Genomic DNA, 24,125 nt, shown 5'->3' on the forward strand with positions numbered 1-24,125 from the left:
GTAACTTTTTTCTGGCCAAGATTGTTGTAGCGCTTAGTTACCCCACCTGTAAAAGGGATAAAATGATTTATGCACTAGAAGGGTGGTTGTCTGAATAAATAACTGTTAAAGGAAGATAGTAAACAAATAATTGGCTTACTGTAAAATTTAAGAAGGCACAACTGAAATGTTCTATAGTGTAAAGTCTTGTATTCAGCCTTACATAAAGATAGGCTTATAGCTACTCTCCTGATTGCTTATGGCTACTCTTCCTGATTGCCAGGAAGATAAACTTAATTCATTTTCTTCTATTTGCAAGCCACATAGAGTTAACATTAGGGTGGGTTGGCACGTTGACTAGTAAAAGTCTTGTGGGGCAGTGACAGTTGTGCACAAATCCTGACATATAACTTCATCTTTACAAAATGACATCTTAGTTGCTTTGTCTTTTTCCATCCTTGCTAATTTGATAGCTCAGAAGAATCCTAACTACAGCATGCATACATCTCAATAGGCAACCTAAAATGCTGGGGTGGTGGTAGTTAGGGGAGGAAGTCTGAGTAACCTAAAGAGGCTGAGCCTTTTCACCTGTCCTCTCTCCATCTGCCATGGAGCCTGATATGCTGTTGCCTTGAAAGGGTGTTGGGAGAGAGACGAAGGAATATCAAGGGGCTATGCATGCTGTGGTTTGAAGGAAGCCACCTCCCCCCTTGATATAGCCTCCTTAGTGAAATAAATTTGTATATGATCTTATTTGTGCTGTATTTTAGTTCTGTATTACACCACAGCTCTGTACATGTTTACTCAGAAAAAAGCCCCATACACTTCAGTGGGACTTACTCCCTGGTCAGTGTGTATGGGATTGATTCCATGGGTTTTTCTCTGTCTTCTGATTAGTTTTCATTTGATATATATTTTTATATTGCTTTATTCTTGTTTTAGCTTGAGATTTCTTGATAGTATGTGTTGAATTAATGACATGCTTTTCTGGCTGCTGCTGCTGATAAATATTGATATTTGTAATTGTTGGTTACGGTTTGAATTGCATTGTCTGTATTGTTTATTGCTGCTGATGGTTCAGTAGGTTGTAAACCACTTTAGGCAATATCTTGTGGAACAGTAGCAGGCACATTTCACACACATTTGTAAAACATTCTTACTAACAAAAAGTAAAGGTTTTGCACTCACTACCTTTGATATTGATGCTATGTTGCATCAGATGTTGTGCAAGTATAAAAGATTTCCTTAAAACTAAGGAACTTTAGTCTTTAGTTCTACATACATGATGGATATGGAAGGAGATTACTCAAATATATGTATGTTTCAAGACATCATTGAGAAACTCCTTTTTATTGTCAGGGATGTTCTGCTTCAGGGTTTTTTTGCACCTGTGATTAATTTTTTTCAGAAAGTAATATCTTAAGAAATGCTTTATTGAAATATTAGCACATATTTGTGTAATTCTAAAAGTTTACATAGGCAAAAAAGTAGAATTTGCATAATTCCCTAAGATACACAGGGCTGGTTCACACGTCCATGTTCATCTGCTAATTAGCAGCTAAAGGTTTGAACCCACTCCACTGAAAAATACTGCTGTAAAACCATTGAACCACATATTTTTACTTAAAATATTAATGCTTTCTAGACAGCATGGTTGTTTAGCAAGGTTAATCTTCCACAATACTATTGCAACATTTCTGTTTCCATCTATTGCCAAGCGTGTTTGTTTTTTTAACGGCTTTCTATGCTGTGGCTCCTTTTTATGTACATACATACAGCTTATTAAGCTGAAATGTAAATGAACTTTCTACCCTGCACTCTTGTTTTCCTACGTCGCCTTCCATCCTCCTTTCTTAGTGCACTGTATACCTAATTGGGTAAATTAAGCTTAGTTTTCTGTTACGTCTGAACTGGTAAACTATGGCTACTAGCTTTTGACAAATCAGGGTCTGAAATCAGAGTTTGGAATTGGTTTTAGGGCTAGGTGCTGAACCTGGTAACTATATTTTCCCAGTTCTCATGTAATGGGAAACTACCTAAGAACAGTCCTTTGGATCAGATTTAAGGTCCATTTAGTTCAGCATCCTGTTCTCACAGTGGCCAACCAGATACCTATCAGAAGCCCTTAATCCAGTGTTTCCCAACCTTTTTTGGGCAAAGGCACACTTGTTTGATGAAAAAAATCTCAAGGCACACCACCATTACAGCCCCGTGACGTCAGCGCGCAGCGTCACGCCGGGAGGGACGCACGAAAGTGTAAGTTTCAATTTTTTCCCTCCCCCTTGCCGGGGAACCTCCAAGCTTTGGGGGGGGGAGGAGGCAGCAAAGCGGGGCAGGAAGGAGAGCGCGGCTTGGCTGGGTGAGCTTTGGCAGGGGCAGGGAATGAGAGCCGCGAGGTGGGCGCTGCAGACGGAGGCGCTGCCCGCCGAGCTCGCAGGCAGCCAGCCAGCCAGACGGCGAGAACCCCGCGCTGGGCGGCCTCTCCTCGCCGCCGCCGCCCCGCCTCTCACCACCCGACTCGCCCGCCTCCCTCCAGGCAACATCTCGCAGCACACCAGGCAACATCTCGCGGCACACTAGTGTGCCGCGGAACAGTGGTTGGGAAACACTGCCTTAATCAGACACTGAGTAGTTAACTGCACTCTTGCAGCTAGTGATTCCCACCAACAGGTGCCTGTACAGAGGCATACTGCCTCCGTCTGTGGAGGTACCACATAACCATCACGGCTAGCCACCATTATGCTTAATTGAAATACAGTCGTACCTTCGTTAATGAGTGCCTTGCAAATCGAACGTTTTGGCTCCCAAGTGCCGCAAAACCGGAAGTGAGTGTTCCAGTTTGCGAACGTTCTTTGGAACCCGAATGTCCAATGGGGCTTTCGTGGCTTCCTGCAGCCAATCGGAAGCTACGCCTTGGTTTCTGAACGTTTTGGAATTCAAATGGACTTCTGGAACGGATTCTGTTCAACTTCTGAGGTACAAGTACAGTGAGTGGGGGCAGAGTGGACAGATCCATTGATATGGCTTAATAACGCCACTGAACCATTGCAGCATTTTCCCACTGTTAGCACTGTATTTTGAATCTCTGATTCAAGCCATGGCCATATTTATGAGACTACGGCTATAGTCCTAACCCCACTTACCTTAGAGCAAGTCCCATTGAATAAAACAGGACTGACTTCTGAGTAGACATGGTTAGGATTGTGCTTTGCATGGGCTACACATATTTAGCTATTGCAGTCATCAGTGTTACAGCTACTCTGGCTGTGTTCTTGCTTTATTTAGTTGGATAGTTCTTTGGGGTGGAGAAATAAAAGAGATAGGGATAGGCTGTATTTGTTCTGCAACCATTTGCCATTTCTTCTGCAACCATTTAGAGCTAACCTGTATAGCTAATTAGTGCATGTTTCTACCTGTAATTTCAGAAACTTTCTGATTGTACAAAAATGTTCTGAATATTTATGCTACCAGTAGTATTTTTGTTGGATGGATTTGATGGGGGTGCAACTGGTTGTGTAGATCCGGGATGTATGATGTATGATGCCTTCCATTTTGAATTACTGCAGTTTCAGCCTGAACTCTCTTAACCATTCATATGGAAAACGATATGCGCAGCCAAACAGGCCTATGAGTCTTTAGTCCGTTGAAATACAGAGGTTATAACCTGCCAAAACAGCATCTTTTGTTTTGTTTCTTGAAGGTATCCTTCACGCATTGAGAAGATAGACTATGAAGAGGGGAAGATGCTTGTCCACTTTGAGCGCTGGAGTCATCGTTACGATGAATGGATTTATTGGGACAGCAATCGGTTGCGACCCCTTGAACGGCCATCGCTGAGGAAAGAGGGTCTGAAAGATGATGATGAATTTATTGTAAGTGTTTATTTCTCCCCTTATGAGAATATCTTCATATGGAAATCTTGGGTCATAATAATAAACACGCTTTCATGGAAAGCAGAGAAATAAGTAGATCTTCCATATAGTTTGTTCAGATATTTAAGTTCTCTATATGCTAGCATTGAATACATTTGCAGTCATGTTAACGCACTATTTTCTTAAACCCTTTAAAACAGGATTTTCAACCTGGAGAAGAGGTTCTAGCTCGTTGGACAGACTGTCGATATTATCCTGCAAAGATTGAAGCAATTAACAAAGAAGGTATGTATAACTTAGCCTACTGGCTTGAACCAAAAGTTTATCTGGTCTACTGTTCCACTTCCACAAGTGCTTTGTTTTGTTTTTGCTTGAAGTCACTACATCCAATATTCATTGGCAGACATTATTTCCACCCCATATATACATGCAGCAATTGGACTTAGTCTGAAAATGGAGTGCGTCTTTGGTTAATCCTTCCCACCCTTTATGGGTGACTGTTGTTAGCAGTTGCTGGCCCCAAATTTGTAATGAATTTAAGAACAGAATCCAAATAAAAGAAATGTGCTTTCATCTTTTTACATGAATGAATGTAAAATCCAGGTAATTTGTGATTGTACTCTGCAAATCTTATTTGGGTTGCATGTCTGAAAAGTTCAAGAATTCACAATTCTGGATTTGTCACGACTGGTTCATGCACAATGCTAAACCATGGTTTGCTTATCCCAAAGACAGTTAAACCATGGCTTCCTTCTCCCAAATGTCATTTCATTGCTGATCTTCCCTGTTTAATGCTGTTGTGATTTTGGTAATTGAAATTTCATTTCCTGAGATTTCATTTCATCGCTGATCTTGCCTGTTAAATGCTGCTGTAGTTTTGGCATATGATGGATGCGGGTGGAACTGTGGTCTAAACCACTGAGCCTCTTGGGCTTGCTGATTAGAAGGTTGGCGGTTCAAATCCCCGTAACAGGGTGAGCTTCCGTTGCTTTGTCCCAGCTTCTGCCAACCTAGCAGTTCAAAAGCATACCAGTGCAAGTACTGTAGATAAATAGGTACCACTGTGGCGGGAAGGTAAATGGCATTTCCATGCACTCTAGCTTCTGTCATGGTGTCCCGTTGTGCCGGAAGCAGTTCAGTCCTTCTGGCCTCATGACCCGGAAAGCTGTCTGTGGACAAACGCGGCTCCCTTGGTCTGAAAGCGAGATGAGCGTCACAACCCCATAGTCAGCTTTGACTGGACTTAACCGTCCAGGGGTCCTTTACCTTTACCTTTAGTTTTGGTATAGCACCATGTGGCATCTCTGAGGTGGTGTGCTAATATGCAGCTTAAATTTTACTTCCCTATCTCCATATCATTCTTTTTCTAGGAACCTTTACTGTACAGTTTTACGATGGAGTGATTCGGTGTCTTAAACGAATGCATATAAAATCTATGCCAGAAGATGCCAAAGGTCAGGTAAGTGAACATCCATGTTAGATTATCACTACATATTATTTATTCATATACTGCTTAATGGCCAAAGCAGCTTCTAAGCGGTATAAATCCAATTGTGGAAAATATAAATCACACCCCTTCACTCTTTATTCATCTATCCACAGTGATCAGACCCTTCAGAGTCTGTATTTCCAGTTACTTGTTTGCCATCCACAGGTGGAAAGTGAGGAAACTATGTTATCCCACTAACCAACTATTAACCACTCTGGTTGAAATCTGCAAGGTGGTTAACATCAGATGATCCTTAAAATTTAGCATTTTGATTAGAAGGGTTCTTTCCTTACTTGCCATTGTGTGCCTTAAAAAAAGTTCCCAGTTTTCATGTGGAAGGCCATTGTTTCTTGCTAGGCAATTTCTGGCATTTGGTTCTCCTTGCTTATGCCTGGCATTTTCAGCAGGCAGATGGTTCTCACATATAGCTGCCACATGGGGAAGAAATCTCTGCCATGGTTCTACCTAGAATTCTTCATCTAGAAGAGTCAAGGAAGGAGCCTTCCAGCCTGCCACTTTTGCTTGGAGATTGCTAGGGAATACTAATCCTGAAGAGGATCTGATTTGTTGCTTGGTTTAGAAGTGTGCATGACATTGGTCCGCAGATACAGTATCCGCACAATATATTTCTCCTTCTTTGCTCTCCTTGGATTTCTGTTGCCTGTCATGGCAGATGTAGACACTAGGATATGTTCTACTTGTGGTTATTGAAGTTTTGCTTACCTATGTAGAACTACAGTTTGCCAAGCACTGCCTGCACCAGAAGGTCTACACAGGCATTCAATAGTACAACAAGGTTTAGATTAGCTGTAGCCCACTGGTATAGAGCAGTCCCTTTTCTTTCCCTGTAATGCCCAGTTAAAAGATCATAACTGTGCAGGTAAAGAAAGACCTCTGTTTGAGACCTGTAAGAGCAGCTGCCAATCAGAGTAAATAAAAATTGTGCCAGATAGATCAATGATATGACTTGACACGAGGCAGCTTTTTATTTCCGTATCTAGGTTTTGAACTTTGGCGGTACACTAAGAATGAACTGGGTTGTTTTTTAATGTGGGCCTTCAAGACACTGTGGAATATTTCCCCAGGAAAGTGGAAATTTTGCCTGCTCAATTGCATAGCTACAGCAGTAAATACACAACATCTGAGTAGACATTGCTTGGAAAATAAGGACCAGTCTTCCTTGAGAAGGGTAGAGAGAATGATTCAGAGTTTGCATTCTGGGGTTTTTAATTTTTATTATTGGTTAGTGTTTTCTTGGTGGCATTTTTAAGATGAGCAAAGCTAGATTCATTTTGTTTCTGAAGCAGAATTTCACTTTGTTTAAAACAAACTATCGGGCTGAGCTTTCCAATAAAATATGTCTTTGTAACAAGCAGAAAGTTAAACACCGTTCGTCATCGCCCATTTTTTGAGTACAACTGACTTTTTGCTCTGACATGATTAATGGAATGATGTCCATGCAGCCAAACTGCAAACCTAAAGTGGGCAAAGAAGGAATTTCCAGGTGTCTTTCAGATACAGTGTTTTTTAATGCATGCTAAAAAAGAGGAGAAAGCTAGAGGGTTCATACCTCTCACCTATGCTTTCTCTGCAGAATGGGGTCCCTTCTTAAGCATAACAGCACAGGATTGTCAAATGGTTGCCAGCAGTCCTGATGCAGGGACTTCCGTTTCATCAGGATTGGCTTGACTTAGCACAGAATGAGTCATGATGATGTGCAGTCTCCCCCAAGTCTTTCTCATATGTAAGGAACCACTTACAAGTTCTTTGAGTTATCCCTTAAGCAAAACTTTATGGCTATTTAGAAGTGTGAAGAGTGTCTCTGAGAAATTTTGTTAACACTTAGCAAAAGTCTCTTGGATTCTCAGGGCATTCCTGATCTGTTTTGTCTGTGGAGAAGCCTTCAAATTTCATTTTAGATGAAATTTGAGGAGCAACTGTACTGCATCTCCATATTGGGAATAGCTTAGATGTTGCCCCCACTAGTCACTCACCCCCTCTTCAGTGGACGGATCTCATCTTAGATTCCCCGCAGTGAAGCGCTTGACGTTGGTGTCAGGTCTTGTGTTTTTAGGAGTATAATACGGCACTTTCCCACAAAAAGATTGAAGCTTACTTGGCTTCCATCCAAAAGTGCCGCTGTTTCTCTGGGAGAAGTTCACCCAAACCAGCAGAGCGAATGGTGGTAGAGGCAGCAGCACTGAGCAGGGGGATGAGGTCAGAGTTGAGCAGCACCCATTTTGAGGCAGGATTCTGAAAATGTTCCATAGTTCAAACATCTCTTGAACATCACGGGATGTCAAAATAATAGGTCCTTGTATTTCACGTGCATCTGTGCAATGTAATGTTGGCTGCATTCCGCGGTTGTAGGTTGTGAACCACTGTCTTGGCAAACCTGTGTGGTACAATTGCATAGGCCCCCAATGCGTAACGCAGGAAAATAGCCACTCTTAGTTTTTGAAAACATGTGGTCAAAACAAGGCTTTCTGTTCTCGAGAACGTGCTCCATCTTAGATGCACGTGTGATCTGCACAGTGGTAGAGCCACCATCAATAAAAATGTTGTTTATGCGTAATGTGTTATCATCATAGAGCTGTGGGAAATTTTGAACGTGAAGTAAGCCCTTATTGTAAAATAATGCAGGGTGCAACTAGCCATAGCAAAAAAATTATTGAAGGAGTAGGACTTTTAAATGATTAGGATGTGGTCCAACAGTGCGAAACTTGGATAAAAGAAAACCAGCAGGAGAAGTTGGACAGAATTCCTTTCAAATCATTTTGTGATGGAGCATTTCAGATAGATAAACGCAGCAAAATTTTGTTTTTGCTATGTTGTCAAAAATACTACTTTTCTGTCTACTATTTTCAACTTGCAGCTTCATATCATTTAGTTGCAATATGGAAATGAAATGGCAAATGTACCATCACTAGATACATTTGTGTCCAACAATATGTATGTATCCAACAGAAATGGGGAGTTTTTTTGGAGCAAACTTGGTTGGGTGTAGTGTCTGAGCTTTTAAAACTGCATGCTTATGCATTTCAGTATTCACTTTTAGATTCCTCACCTATTTTCTCTCATTTCAATCTCAGAAATTTTCTTGCATTTGATTGAGAGCAACTACATGAGTGATACAACAATATGCACATAGATATATAAGCCACCAATTAACAAAAATACTATGCGTTGTTAAAATTTCTCTCTCTGTGTCATTTAATGTAGAAGTTGTAATACCTTGTATTAATTTTGCAGAAGAAAATGCTATTCTTCCAATCGTTTTCTAGCATTGGGGTACTCTTGATTTTCTGACTTTGGTTGGCCCCAAACCATGACTGGTGGGCGCGGCAAAGTGAATTAACTGCATAGATTTTGCAGGTTATGTTCTTATTTAGAAAAAGATTTAAACTGTTGATTTTGGAGGCAGATATTACTGAGGGAGGGATATGAGGTATTATGAAAGATGTGTGCACGGAGTCTTCTTCTGGTGGAGAGACGTTTATGATAACTTGTCTCTTTCTGTTTCCATGTTTGTGTTTTATCTTCGATATAATTAGGCGCGTGAGTGGCAGCAGATAGCGCCGGAGCTGAGATTAGTGACGGATAACGATCCACATGAAGTGAGTTTTGAGGGACTTGAAGGAGAGGGAGGGCTCTTGGCACACAGGAAACGGAAGCTGAGGAGAAGCCATGAAAACCCGGTTGTGCCAGGACCAGCAGAAGAGGTGACAGTAGGTGGAAAATGAGAGCTGTCAGAGAGGTGGGGCAGAGCTGTGTAGATCCTCAGAAGGTGAGAGCGAGCAGTCCAGTGTTGGTTCAGGTGTGCCCAGGATGGATGATGTTTCAGGTAGGCATAATGTTTCCAGCGAGAACGAAAGCTTCTTGTAGAGGACAAGCATCTGAAAGGTGACAACAAGGTAGCTATCTGTTACTGATGAAACTGTTGGTGGTGGAATGCTGCTCTCTGTTTTGCTTTCTCACTTGTAAAGCTGAAAGGTGGTTCTGAATTGTGCCTCTAGCAAAATTTGCTTAGACCACCATGGTGAAGTGAAACAGGCTTGGGCCTGTTCAGTGCCTGGGTGGAGGACCTTGGATCCGCATGTATGCCACCTTGTGCTCCATAGTGGAAGAAAGGTGGGTTAGGAACGTAAGAAAACGAAATAAAGTAGTAGCTTTCTCTTAAGACAAAGGAATTTTGTACAGCCTCTGAGGGTTCTGGGTTAGTGTTCATGATTTCTGTGCCTTGCTTACACAGTTTCCTGTGCTTTGACTCAACGGTTGCAGCTTTCAGATTTTGTAAACAATCAAAATTATTACATGTAGCTCTTGGCTAGCTGTTTGGGTCACTGGAGATGTCTGGGATGGCGGAGGTAGGAAAGAGATGCTAAGTGGTTGGAAAAATAGATGATCTGGAGAAGTAGATGATCAATTTTGGGTGGTCAGATCATCCAAGCTTTGCAAATAGCTGTCTGGAAGCTTGCAGGTTTGCACAATTCTCTACAGAGATTTGCTCCTCAAAAGGTATCTCCTTCCTTCCTTTGTGTGGTTGGTCTCCCATTCTGGCAGCACACAAACTCATTGTAACATTCAAGAGAAGTGTTGTGAATTCATTCTGCTTTTTTGGCTACTCTGCCATACATAATTTTGTGTGCGTGTGTGCAGAAGGCAAATATTTTAATATGCAAGCACATTTCTGCAGATGCTTGCATTATAAAGGTACAGGTGCCAGAGGTCTGGCTTGTGGCTCCTTGCAGCTTTTAGAGGGGAAACTCTTTGCCCTGCATAATGCACCTCTTTTAAAATTCACAGTTGGGGGGAGCATCTAAATTATGAGCATATCTGAATACATTTAATTTTGGAGCACTGATTCTTAATACATAGGTGGGAAAAGCACGTGCAAGATCACTATCACCCACCAGCTGGAATTCCGGACAGTGTTATATAAGACATGACCTTTTCCCCTAGCCAGTGATAATGGAGTGGAAATGTCCCACAAACTTCCCCACTGCTGTGCTTTCATACAGAAAACAACCCATTTCAGAAAACTCATTGTTTCATAGGATTATGCCGGAGTACTTCTCTACACAATGCATAGTTAAACAAGGCAGTTCCCTCCCATGTGATGATAGCTACCAGCTTAGATGAATTTAAAAGGGAATTAGACAGATACATGGAAGATAAGGCTAGCAATGTCTACTAGCCATGACAACCATGTTTCCATGTCTACTAGCCATGACAACCAATACTTCCTCTGAATACCTGTTTCTAGGAATCACAAGTGTGCAGCTGCCCTCCGGTCCTGCTTGCAAGCTTCCCAGAGGCTGGCCACAATGAGAGAACTGGTTGCTGTGCTAGTTGGGCCTTTGATCTGATCCAGCAGTGGTCTTGCTGCAACCTTATCCATTCATAACAATGAATGGGTCGTATCCAAACCAAGTTACTGATTGCAGGTTGCATTGAAATCAGTTGGTCAGGTTAGTCATTAATTGGCTTGTTCCATTGATTTCAGCGGAAGCTAAATAAATTAGCCTGGATTCAATTCAGGGGATAGAATACCAGTAAAAATTGGCAGCCCCAAAGGTGTAAGTAATGTTGTTCAGGTGGCTGTCATTGGGAATAATGCATGCATATATAATGTAATTGCACAGCTCTTTAGTGCCTTTAAAATTTAAACAGTTTAAAGAAGTGTTTGTATTGATTTGCCGTCTCTTAAAAATATTTACAAGTTTTCCAATAGAAATAATTGGCAAGCTAAGTTGCAAATTGTTGCAAGCCGAGTTTTTAAAATATAAAATGTAAACTACATTAGGTATGCTTTATTCCCTGCCCCCCTCCTCTTCAAAAAACGAATTTCAGTTCAAATACTTTGACAATTTGAAAAACTATTGATTTATCCAGCATAGAAAATTAATGTTGGACATTTTTTAGTTCAGTTCACAAAATCAAAGTGAAACCAGATCTCCCACAAACAAATTTTATTTATTTATTTATTTTTAAATTCAGTTCACGTTTGTCCTGAAAAGCTATGCAATAGCTTGCCTATACTCTAAATAGCCTTAGACTTTGAGATAATTTATGAATATAAGAAGCCGAAATAGTAGTTAAGTAGCCTGTGCCAGTGGATGGTTATAGGTCAATTTCCAATTACTCTTAGATGTATGCCTAAATATGTAAAGTGTGAATGTGACAAATGTGTTGCTGTATAGATATACGTGTCATGGAGCTAGGATTGGCTGTAGGTTCTCTGCCTTAGTGACATATGTGGGTTTTTGAAATAACGCTATGAACAGGTGAGATAAGTTTTTGGTTCCATAGCATCCTGATGTTTGCATGCAGATTTAACATGCAGGTACTATCATGCTCTGGATTGATTTTGACATAATCCCACAGGAAATGTGGCAACTTCAAACAGTGTGATAACTCTTATCTGAGGGTTAATTACAGTGATTTCTTGTATGCAGATTCACCATGAAACCTTATTGCAGCTGGCCACGTAGGGAAATGGTTATTAGATGACTTTTATCAGCCACCAACTCTAAAGATAGTATAATCTATTTCCTGATTAAACTTGCTATTATAGTGTCTTAACTGTTGTTTCCTTTTCCCAGGTCTTGCATTTAAATGTACATTTTTTTTTTTAAAATTTAAAGACAGTGGAGATGTGATAAAGCCAAACATTTGAAGGAAGAGGATATGTTAGCAGATTTTTAAGAAGAATGGTAGAGATATGCTGAGTGTGTGTAGCTCCCAAATAAGACTCTAGGAGCAGGTCTCTCATACAGGTCTTAAAACCTGTAGTTCTAAATAACACACACATCCCACCTGCCAGGAAAACTTGCGTTTTCCCATCAAGTCACTTGTTTTCAGTCTTCCTTTCCATTACTAACCTACCCCTCTTCTCATCGTTCCAGTATCATGCTCCCCATTTGGAAAATTGTGTCTCAGGATGACTGTGTAGCAAAACGTTGAATTGAAAACAAATGAAAGAACACTGATAAAAGCAGATTTGAATGCTATGGAATCTGCTTAGGGGCAGTTTGCCACTCAATATCAGTTACCGGAGGGCAACAGCAGGAATGTGCTGTCACTTTCATGCCCTGCTTGTGAGACATATGACAGGCAGCTATAGGAAACAGGGTAGTCGATTAGAAGTGGACTGTCAAGTCTGATTCAGCCTGGCTGCTTTTATTCAGAGATATTTAATTAATAGACTTTAGGACCATAAACATAAATGGTAATTTAGTCTGCCTTCAGTGTCACTCAGATGGCACAAAAATACATTCTGTAAAATAGCTCTCATGTGACACAGCTTTAGTTTGGGGAATAAGTGTCTGGAAGGCATGGAATCACTGGCTGTGGTTTGTTTTCCCTATGGTTTGTTCAGCAAACCTTGGATGCTCTGTCAGATAAGCATACAAGCCACAGCCTATTTCTTCAGAGCTTGGGAAAGTAGCTTGGCAAGCATCTTGAGGTGTGGTAATCGAACAAACTGTGGTTCAGCAACGCTGTTCAGTAGTGCCAAACCACAGCTGAAAACAAGCCATGGTTTGTGAGCCGAAAAAGATATACCAAGAACTCTGGCCACAACTTTCAATTTGAGGAATAATTCCTACTCAAGAGTTGAAATGAAAAACGTATATATTCTGCTAAGAATAACAGTTTGAAGCTAGTAGTAAATTTAAATCTAACATGTAAGTACGATGGTTTTAAAGTAATGGTAAGTTTGGATACAACGTTTAAGTACAGAAATAATGTAGTTTCAAATATGCAGTGATATGGTACAAAGGTACATGAAATACCAGTGCACAACAATTGTTTTATACAAGTCTCAATGGCAGTCAAAAAGAGTCCATATATATAAAAAATCAGGATAAAGAATACAGAATATAGGATCAAATAGGGCCAAAACGGAGTATCCGGAGTGTGAATCAGATGTACGACTCAGTAGTGGTGACCAGGACAGGGCCCTATTTCGGAGTAAACGCCTTCTTCAGCTCGGTTTTTTTGAGGACTATAAATCTGTTGGAAGTCTGTATCATTTAATTCTTTTATGTTTCTTTTTCGACTTACGTCTTAGATAATTGAACAAGAACTCCAATTTCTTTAACGATTACTATGGTTTGTGAGCCAACAAGAAACTATGACTTCATGTTGTCTTTTTTTGCCAGAAATTCATGATTTGCTGGAGCTAGGTTCAGAAATTTAACTAAACTATGGCTTAACATTATGTGTAAAGCAGACTGCTGTCTGCTTTACTTTGCATCTGAAACTTTCTTTGCAAAGCTGATCTTGTGAAGGTGGCAGTTGTAAAATGAAGCTCTCTCTTGATGTGGTGTTGGAGAAATAACATGCAGGCAGTTTGTCAGAGATTGAACTCCGTGTGAAATAATCCCACCCATAAAACCTTTCTTGCTTCGTTACATGTACTATGGGTACAACCATGTTCAGGCTACATTCTGTGTTTATCAAGTCCTTGATTCCACTTTTAAAGATCCTCAGATCTCTGTGGTGCTTGCAGAACAGTAGGTCACGGAACAGAGGAGATGCTAGTTTATCACTAACTGCTCTAGATGTTTTCTTTCAAAGAACAGCTCAAAAGCCTGGGGAGAAAATAAGTCTTGATGTTGCAGTAGGATGCATTAATCTTGCTCTAAGGGAAAACCTAGCTAAATTATCAAAGTATGTTTCTCTTTTTTGAGCACTAACCTTAGCAAATTGAGGAGATAGTTGAGACGATAGAATCATAAGAGATGTTGTTTTGCCTGCAGGACAGGGATGTTTCAGTGGGGGGGGGGGAACAGAATTTAAATTCTAAATTTATTTTTCCACAGAACATTTTCTTCTTCCTAAATTCATTGCTAACAATAAACATATGCCATTCGCAAATGCAATATTACACAAGTTTGGCAGTTTATGAACTTATAGCTTTGTTTACAAAATGTGAGAAAACATGCCAAATTAGGACATAAGAAAAATTTCCAAAGCAAGCTGAATATTATCCGACACAAATTACCCTGGAATAGGATCCCCCCCCCCCCAGTTTACAGTTTCTTGAAAATGCACGTCACTGATACAGAAGGTTCTAGGTTCATTCTGAACACTGGTGATGTGAAAGTTCCCCGAGACCCTGCAGAGCTGCTACCAGTCAAAATAGACATAGCTAGGCTAGCTGGAAACATAGTCTTACCTAGTAAAAACGTAAAGGTACCCCTGCCCATACGGGCGAGCCGTGTCCGACTCTAGGGTTGTGCGTCCATCTCGCTTAAGAGGCCGGGGGCCAGCGCTGTCCGGAGACACTTCCGGGTCATGTGGCCAGCGTGACGAAGCTGCTCTGGCGAGCCAGCACCAGCGCAGCACACAGAAACGCCGTTTACCTTCCCGCTATAAAGCGGTACCTATTTATCTACTTGCACTTAAGAGTGCTTTCGAACTGCTAGGTGGGCAGGAGCTGGGACCGAAAGACGGGAGCTCACCCCGCCGCAGGGATTTGAACGACCGACCATGCGATCGGCAAGCCCTAGGCGCTGAGGTTTTACCCACAGCGCCACCCGCGTCCCTAGTCTTACCTAGTATAAAGCATCTTTTCTATGTCTTGGTTTGTATAGTGCCAAATTTATAGATGCTTAAGAAATATGAACCTAGCAGTTCGAAAGCATGTCAAAGTGCAAGTAGATAAATAGGTACCGCTCCAGCGGGAAGGTAAACGGTGTCTCCATGTGCTGCTCTGGTTCGCCAGAAGCGGCTTAGTCATGCTGGCCACATGACCCGGAAGCTGTACGCCGGCTCCTTCGGCCAATAAAGCGAGATAAGCGCCGCAACCCCAGAGTGGGCCACAACTGGACCTAATGGTCAGGGGTCCCTTTACCTTTTAAGAAATATGATTAGCATCTTTGAGTGCCAGGGAGAAAAATGGCTAAGCTAAACTGGTGTTTTTGGCTTTAAGAGCTGCTGCCACAAACCTCCCCCCCCCCTAAAAAAAATTTGCTTCTCTCTCTCTTTTTTTTTTTTTTGCATGCATTTGTACATGCTATATGTTACGTAGCAGCCTATACAAAATATGTGACGGGTATCTATTTCCTTTCAGTTTGCATGGAAAATGGAAAGCTCAGTTGAATGCGCAAATCTAAAAAAATGCATTTAACATGAAAAAAGTTCCCTTTCTCCCAAGACCCTGTTAGCCACAGTTGGATTTCATTTTGCCCTAGTTCACCCCCTTGTTCTCTCCCTATTTTCTCCTTTGCGGTGAAAGGACTGGATCGCTCTGGTCAAAGCTGCGGCGGTGGCCGCTGCCAAAAACAAAGCGGGAGTTAAACCTCGGACCAGCGCGAACAGCAATAAAGACAAAGAGGAGAGAAAGTGGTTTAAAGTTCCTTCAAAGAAGGAAGAAACGTCAACCTCAGCAATTGTCCAGGAAGTTCAGAAGAAGGAAGAGCAGCCTACATCCAGTGAGACACTTGGTACAACTAAATTTTTATACATCCTTCCCCACCCTGCCGCAGAAAAAGTAGACTGTGTGGGTGGGTATTAGCAATCTGTCTATTACCTCCCTGGGTGGCTTAGATTTATGAAACAGCAACTGCAAACAGAATAACTTCCATGTTTAAAAAATCAGATAAAGCTGTCGCACACATTTGAATATTCTTTCAGAAATCAGTAAATAAATCTTCTGGTGTCTTACTGTGCTGCACAATATATTTCTTAATTATTTGTGTTTAGGCAAGGTTTTTTGAGATATGACCTTATTCTGTGGTTTCATCTCTTATAAACACAGGATTCCCTCTAGTGGACGTCCCAAAGATTGCCTTTGCACAGGCAGAGAATGCATTGGCGCACAAGAGGAAAAATAACCTAGGCAACTCATTTCAGGCAAAGAGGGCTCGGCTTAACAAGATCACTGGTAAGCTCTCCTTTAAGGCTTGGCATTGTGGCTGCTTTGGCTTTGTTTGTTACAAATATCCATACTTCTTCTCTAAGGTGCTTCATTGTGTGCATGCTCATGTGCTGTGCTTCTTTTGCATTGTCGGGGAGATTTCTAAATCTTTGAAAAGTGAATTGTTCATTGGTTTGGTGCTTTTGGATCATTCACATAAGGTGCTCGTCAAGTGTGTATTAGGAGAGAGTGGGGTCATTTGTATGACTGTGGCATTGGTCATATTGCCATGTTGATTAGCTGTTCTTTAGATGGATAAGAACCGACTTGCTGGATCAGACGAAAAGTGTATCAGGTCCAGCTTTCTGTCCTCAGTAGCAGCCAGGATATGAAAGGGATGTTTGCCCTCCACATCCTGTACTATAGTTAGAAATATGTTGAACTGTGGAGGGGATTCCATTACTTGGGAGTGCCTAGTCACTTCTGACATGCCCATTTCCTTCGTCTAATCCTTACTCTCTGTTAAATTTCTGGGGACCACGTTTTAAGAAATGACAGTGAGAAGGGGTTGCTCTCCCTCCAAATACTCTGGCTCTCTTGGACCCAGCCTTAGACCTGGCTTTTCAGGCCTTGACTGTGACCAGGAGACCTTTGCATAATTAAGAATAGGGCTTTGTTTTTGCCACCTACATCCCTTTCTTGACCATATGGTGATCCATGCCTTAAAGTTGCCTCTCACCTGGATTGTTGTAACATGCTCTGAGGGGCTCCTGTGTTTGAAAACCGTTTAGAAACTTGAGTTGGTTCAGAATGTTGCGGCCAGGCTTTCTATGGGGCTGGGATATAAGGGGGTTCATGTTACCCCAACTTCACTGACTGCCTATTCATTTGTGAGCGCAATCCGAAATTCTGATTTTGACCTATAAATCCTTAAATGGCTTGGGATCAGGTTACTTACCATTTCACTGCTTGTTCATGTTTGGTTACTGTTTTCAATATACACCGCTCAGCTCTCCTTAAGGAGAAAGAACAAGGTAGAAATTATTTCAAATAAACAATTAGTGCTGTTCCTCACGACTGGAAATTTCTGTTGATTAGAAGAAACCTAGGGAAACTTACAAGCAGGCTCAGCTGAAAAGCATGTTTAATTGCTTTGGGCTTCTGGCTTGCTTTTCCCCATCAAAAAGAGGCCAAAATGTTATCTTGCCTGCTGGGTCTTCTAATTCAAGTTGAAAACCACACAAACCCTGTTGCTTTATAATAAGAAACTGATTTCATGGCCATCCAAATATATTTTGGAAGGCAGCATATAAATGTGCTCTGCTTTCTCTGCTTTTATTAACCTTATATTTTTAATCAAGGTCAAAGTTTACTTGTATCATGCATAAGTATGACAGCATCAAACTGCAAGTCAGCATTAAAGCTACACTCCTGCTATGTTTTAATATATGTTGGAAGCCGCCCAGAGTGGCTGGGACAACCCAGTCAGATGGGCAGGGTACAAATAATAAATACCGTAATTTTCGCTCCAAAACACACACTTTTTTGCTCCTAGAAAGTAAGGGAAAATGCCTGTGCATGTTACGGAGCGAATGCACTCGACTGGAGCCATGGCTGCCGTCAGTCAAGCAAAGCGGGAGCCGCTTGCAGGGCTTTGCACGGCTCTAGCTTTGCTTGCTTTACAGCCAGGAGGAGGGATAGGGGCCGAGGAGGAGGGAGGGAAGGAGAGCCATGGCTGCAAAGCGGGCAGCAGCCACTTACACGGGAGGAGGGACAGACGGGAGCCATAGTGAGCCGGAAAAGCGCCGCGTAGCCCGCAACAGCTGCTGCAGCCTCAGCTAACAACGCTCTCTAAACGGAGCAATGAGGCTGCAGAGGGACAGCAGGGCACAGGAGGGCTCTGAGCCACGAGCGCAGTGCAAACCAGTAAAAAAGTTTTTAAAAAGGCTGCTGGGGACAGGAGGGCACGGGATGAGGGAGAGGGGGAAATTATGATTCTCCCAGCGTCTCAGCTGATCCGCTGAGCAGGACTTGGGTTGCAGGGGATTCGCCATTAGCTGCGTAAAGCAGCAAAGAGGGAGAGAAGGAGCAAAGCGGGAGAGGAAAGGAGCTGCTTACACTGCTGTAAGCGGCTGCTGTCCGGTTGGCTCCTTTAAAGCAACAGTGCTCTTTCCCTACCCCCTCCCCGCTCAGCTCGCCGAAAAGCTCCTTTTCCACACACCCCACACGAGCTCCTTCTCCCCTTAAACCCCTCTCCTGCATCATTAGCAGCATCCTTCTCTACACACCCCACGCGTGTTCCTTCTCTCCATAGACCCCTCGCCTGCATTATTAGCCGCATCCTTCTCCACACACGCCACGCGTGTTCCTTCTCCCCTTAAACCCCTCTCCTGCATTATTAGCAGCATCCTTCTCTACACACCCCACGCGTGTTCCCTCTCCCCTTAAACCCCTCTTCTGCATTATTAGCAGCATCCTTCTCCACACACGCCACGCGTGTTCCTTCTCCCCTTAAACCCCTCTCCTGCATCATTGGCCACATCCTTCTCTACACATCCCACGCGTGATCCTTCTCCCCTTAAACCCCTCTCCTGCATTATTAGCAGCATCCTTCTCTACACACCCCACGCGTGTTCCTTCTCCCCTTAAATCCCTCTCCTGCATTATTAGCAGCATCCTTCTCTACACACCCCACGCGTGTTCCCTCTCCCCTTAAACCCCTCTTCTGCATTATTAGCAGCATCCTTCTCCACACACCCCACGCGTGTTCCTTCTCCCCTTAAACCCCTCTTCTGCATTATTAGCAGCATCCTTCTCCACACACCCCACGCATGTTTCTTCTCCCCTTAAACCCCTCTTCTGCATTATTAGCAGCATCCTTCTCCACACACCCCACACATGCTCCTTGTCCCTTGAATGCTTTTCCTTCCCTCCCCACTTAAAACGTGGTTACAAAGCACGGATCCACATGGATCCTCAGGATTTTTGCACTGGGTCACCCCAAGTTCACCATCAGATCACATAGCATATCCATGGCTACAGCCTGCACCAAAAAACACACACGCACCCACTGTTTCATGGTGCTGCAATGGCGCAAAAACGTGGTTACAAAGCATGGATCCTCAGGATTTTTGCATTGGGCTACCCCAAACTCACCGTCAGATCACGTCTGTGGCCATAGCATGAACCACAGAAATCATACATCCACTGTTTCGTTTAGAATATTTTTTTCTTGTTTTCCTCCTCTAAAAACTACGTGCATGTTATGGTCAGGTGCGTGTTATAGAGCGAAAAATACGGTAATAATTGTTATTATTACAAACCTTATAATTCAACAGAAACTCTGATTGACTACTGATTAACAGATTTTATGAGCAACAAAGAAATACGTCATTATTCATCTCAATTACAGTGGAACCTCGGTTGTCGAATGCTTCGGAAGCCTAACAATTCAAAACCTGAATGCCGACAACCCAGAAGTGAACGCTTCTATTTTTGAACGATTTTCGGAAGTTGAATGGCTTCCTGAGACTTTTTTTTCTTTTTTTGCTATTGACTTTGCAGCCAGCCCATTGATCCTTGGTTTTCAAACGTTTTGGAAGCCGAATGGTCTTCCGGAACGGATTAAGTTCGAAAACCCAAGGTTCCACTGTATCTCTGTCTCACTGAATAAAAACAACAGTTTTACCTGTGATTGACTGTTGCAACTGTTATAATTAGATGCTGCTTACCTGTTACATCACTGTACAAAGGGCTATAAAACAAGTGATGTGAGAAGGGCCTAGTGACATCTAACATGCAAATACAAATTTGCTTTGGCAAGCGCCCTTCAGGAATTCATGTGTGCTTGCTCATACTTCAGCTGCAGTGCAGTAGCAGTAGCTGTATAGGGAAGAGAAGACTTTCCTCTGTGGGGCACCATTTTTTTAAAAAAAAGAAAGAAACCAGCCTGGGAGGGTTCCTGCAGCCTTAGTCAAACCCAGGTCTTGCTGCTGGAGAACATACTAAGTCTGATTTTAGTAAAATCCTTGAACTCTTATTCGCGTGTTTGTCAGAATGCATGCAGGCTTGAACTGGGTCAAGGGCATGTGTGCAAGCCCTGACCCCAGTATCCCAGTGCACATGGGTTGCACTGAAGATGTACAGGCAGCCCTGTGTAGGGAAGCTTTTAATGTTTGATGCATTACTGTATTTTAATAGCAGATAGGTAGCCGTGTTGGTCTGCCATAGTCAAAATAAAAAAATTCCTTCCAGTAGCACCTTAAAGACCAACTAAGTTAGTTCTTGGTATGAGCTTTCGTGTGCATGCACACTTCTTCAGATACACTGAAACAGAAGTTGCCAGATCCTTCTATATAGTGAGAAGGTGGGGAGGGGTATTACTCAGAAGGGTGGTGGGAATGGGAGATTGGCAGATAGCTGAGATGAGCCTGTTGACGACTCTTAACGACTGTAATAGTTCTTACAGGAAAAGGCAAGGGGTGAGAAGGTGAGAAATGGCTTAGTCATGTATAATGAGATAAGAATCCAATGTCTTTGTTCAGACCAGGTCTCTCCATGGTTTTAAGTTTGGTAATGAGTTGCAATTCAGCAGCTTCTTCATACATTGTGTATGCCATCAAATGCCAACAGTGTCCTTCAGCTCTCTATATTGGACAAACAGGCCAAACCTTATGCCAAAGAATAAACGGACATAAATCTGACATCAAGAATCACAAAACAGAGAAACCAGTAGGAGAACACTTCAATCTCCCAGGACATTCTATACAAGATCTCAAAGTAGCTGTTTTACTACAAAGGAATTTCAGAAATAGACTGGAAAGAGAAGCTGCTGAATTGCAACTCAGCAACAGGCTCATCTCAGCTATCTGCCAATCTCCAATTCCCACCACCCTTCTGAGTAATACCCCTCCCCACCTTCTCACTATATGGAAGGGTCTGGCAACTTCTGTTTCAGTGTATCTGAAGAAGTGTGCATGCACACGAAAGCTCATACCAAGAACTAATTTAGTTGGTCTTTAAGGTGCTACTGGAAGGAATTTTTGTATTTTAATATTTTGTTGAAAGCCGCCCAGAGTGACTGGGGAATTATAAATAATAAATTATTATGATTATGACTACTCCTCTATGAGAACAGGGCCTGGGACTAGGTGTGCCACTGGTCTGATTCGGCAGGCTCTTCTTACACTCTTAGACAGGGTAAGAAGGGGTCAGCAAACTTTTTCAGGAGGGGGCCGGTCCACTGCTCCTCAGACCTTGTGGGGGACTGGTCTATATTTTGAAGGAGGGGAGGTGGAATTGATGCAAGAGCACCATGAGCCCCGGTGACTGCTTTCCTGTGTCTTGCGAGCAGCAGGGGCTGGTGGCTGCGGCGGAGGGAATATTAGCGGCGCGCAAAAGGGCTCTGAAGAGGGGCTGGTTAGAATGGCAGCTGCTCGAGCGCTGCTGCTGCTGCTGGCACCAACAAAGCCCAGCCCCCTTCCTCCTCTAGACAGGGCAGGGAGAAGCCAGGAGGAGGGAGGGAGGAGGCGCCACTTCCACATGAGGGAGAGGGAAAGTATGCACCCTGGCGATCCATGCGGCGATTCCTGGACCATCCGCGGGCCAGATCCAGAAGGCAGTTGGGCCTGACCTGGCCCGCAAGCCTCAGTTTGCCTACCCGTGTTCTTAGATGTTCTCACGTCCAGCAGGGGTCCTGGAAAACAAGGCTCCTAATCACAGGCCACTTCTAAGCTTATTCAGCTGAATGTAGTTGGCATCTCCTTTCATATCTTGGCTCTCAACTTCTGAAGCTTGGAAGCAGAGTTGGCAGGTGCAGGGATGTTGATGGCAGGGCTTGAGTGAATGCTCCCTCCTCACTTTGAAGCCTGCATGCATTTACCTGAATATAGAGAAGGCTTTGGGCACCAGGGGTTCTGTCAAAGCCAATGTCAGGACAGCGTAAAACTACCAGTCAGTAATAAGGCATCAGGCATTGCAGTTTAAACCTTGTGTTTCCATAAAGCATGAAGATGGAGTCTACTCAGATCCACCCGTAAGATTATACTTGTCATCAAGTTTGCGGAAGTGAATTCAGAACAATCCTATCTCTGTGTTCCTTCTTCTTTTGCAGGGCTGTTGGCATCCAAAGCCGTCAGCGCTGATGGTGCTGAAAAAAAGGAAGGCAACAAACAAGCAGCTCCAGTCTTGGAGCAGGTATGAAATTGTAGAGTTTGATTCTTTTGCAAGGGTCCTACTGGAATGTACCATGGGAAATATCAGGTCCATGATGTTAACGTTGCTCTGCCAGACAGAAAGTAAATAGGGGGACTAAAGAATTATGTTTACACTTCTGCATAAATGGAGTTAATGAAAGTAAGTCTGCAATCCTAAGGATGCATAGCATGGAAGCAGGTTCAGATCTAAGTCTGGGCTTGACTTCTGTGGTATGGACTTTTGGATCAGACAGCTTGATGTCCCAGATCGTGGCTACCTTTATTTTCATAAGCGAACATCCCGAGAATCGAAAGCTCAGAGATGTCTGTCCCCAGGTACCATTTCAATATAGCTGGAATTGTGCCCACAAGTGGCTTAGAAGACCCTTGACACAAATTCAGTTTGTGCTTTTCGACACAGGGTTTTTTGGGGGGTTTCTTTTTTACATCTGCCAGAACTTCTTTTGTAAGAAGTTTCCTTTCTATTGTAAGAATTGGTGTTGTAAACTTGTATGTGTTTTATGAAACTGTTCAATGAGCCATACCTTTTTTTGCTAGGATGTATATTTTTTAATAAATACGAGGAAAAAAGAAGACATTAAAAATATCTTAGGGGTCTGGTTTGAGTCCACATCTAAAGTGGAGGATGGCCACATTGTCTCCAGCCTGTTCCACTCAGTTGAGTTTTCTCCAGTCGCGCATTTTGTGCATGGCTGTGCCTACTATTAACAAGTCTTGATAAGTAACCACGGTCGTAGGTGCTGCTTTTATGCTATTAGTTGACACATAGGAATGACTTCCAGGAATGAGCCTGTATCCGAAAATGTGCTAGATATGTTAGTTTATAGGCATGTGCACACAGAGAAGGACAAACTATTCTTCTAAGCCCCTACATGCTTATTAATTCTATTTCTTCAGAACATTCTCATGGTCTGCAATTTGGATGCAGAAACAGAAGAAGAATGACTATCCATAAGCAGGTAGCCTGCCATGCCATATGTGGTTGCAACCCAGCCTCCTAACTCACGAGTAGGCATATTGTCAGGGAGAATTTCAGTCTCCAGATTAAAACCAAGCTCTTTCCAGCTTGCAGCTCTTTGAACTGGGTGCTTCCCAGTCAACAGAGCCCATGTAGCTCACCTAGCCTGCCCGCTCATTCTGGAAGAGGAGGGCAATCCTCTAAAGTCACTTTACCTGCAGCACCCCCCGCAAGTAGAGCTCTGGTCAGTGATTCTGCCCGGGGTTTATACACGTGCGCCTTTGCTTGGCCAGAACCCGTAAACTTAAAGCCATACTGGAGTCACTTACAGACCCATTGCATGATGGTGCCTGTGACTTCCTGTTCTGTTTTGAAGCCTGTGCATCAAACAGGAAATGAAGGCGGACAAGAATTGGTGTTCTGCTCACTTTGGCCACATAGACTGCAACCCACTCACCCTGTTGCTGGCAGCTTCCCTTGTGGATGGGTGGAGACACCCACAGGATGACGTCACAGGTGCATGTTCCCTGGACTCCTGTTCACCTTCCCATAAACTACCACGTTCAGCACATTTCAGGCAAGAATGAATCAAGGAAGTGTTTCTGTGTTAGTTAATTCTGCCCGAAAGGTAGCTAAAGAGAGCCCTAAATCTATACACCTTTTTAATTTATTCAGATCAGAGCCTTAATATAGTTTTTAATGTGGATTTTTGTTGTCTAGTGGGTAGTTCGTTTCTTGTTTCTTT

The 24,125-nt window shown here is 42.8% G+C and overlaps 1 protein-coding gene across 2 annotated transcripts in view; it reads left to right on the top strand.

Moving 5' to 3' along the window:
• PHF20L1 (PHD finger protein 20 like 1) overlaps positions 1-24,125 on the top strand; it is a 65,743-nt gene that overhangs the window by 12,106 nt on the left and 29,512 nt on the right. The window contains exons 3-9 of one of the 2 annotated variants that reach the window (XM_081204462.1): positions 3,680-3,851; positions 4,052-4,136; positions 5,222-5,310; positions 8,895-8,957; positions 15,587-15,794; positions 16,109-16,234; positions 22,320-22,402. In XM_081204462.1, the coding sequence (XP_081060588.1) occupies positions 3,680-3,851; positions 4,052-4,136; positions 5,222-5,310; positions 8,895-8,957; positions 15,587-15,794; positions 16,109-16,234; positions 22,320-22,402 (826 nt within the window). The remainder of the gene's footprint in view (positions 1-3,679; positions 3,852-4,051; positions 4,137-5,221; positions 5,311-8,894; positions 8,958-15,586; positions 15,795-16,108; positions 16,235-22,319; positions 22,403-24,125) is intronic. The other variant, XM_081204463.1, reaches the window with a different exon arrangement.

This window comes from Podarcis bocagei (assembly GCF_964188305.1).
Source record: "Podarcis bocagei genome assembly, chromosome: 8".
Lineage (NCBI taxonomy): Eukaryota > Metazoa > Chordata > Lepidosauria > Squamata > Lacertidae > Podarcis > Podarcis bocagei.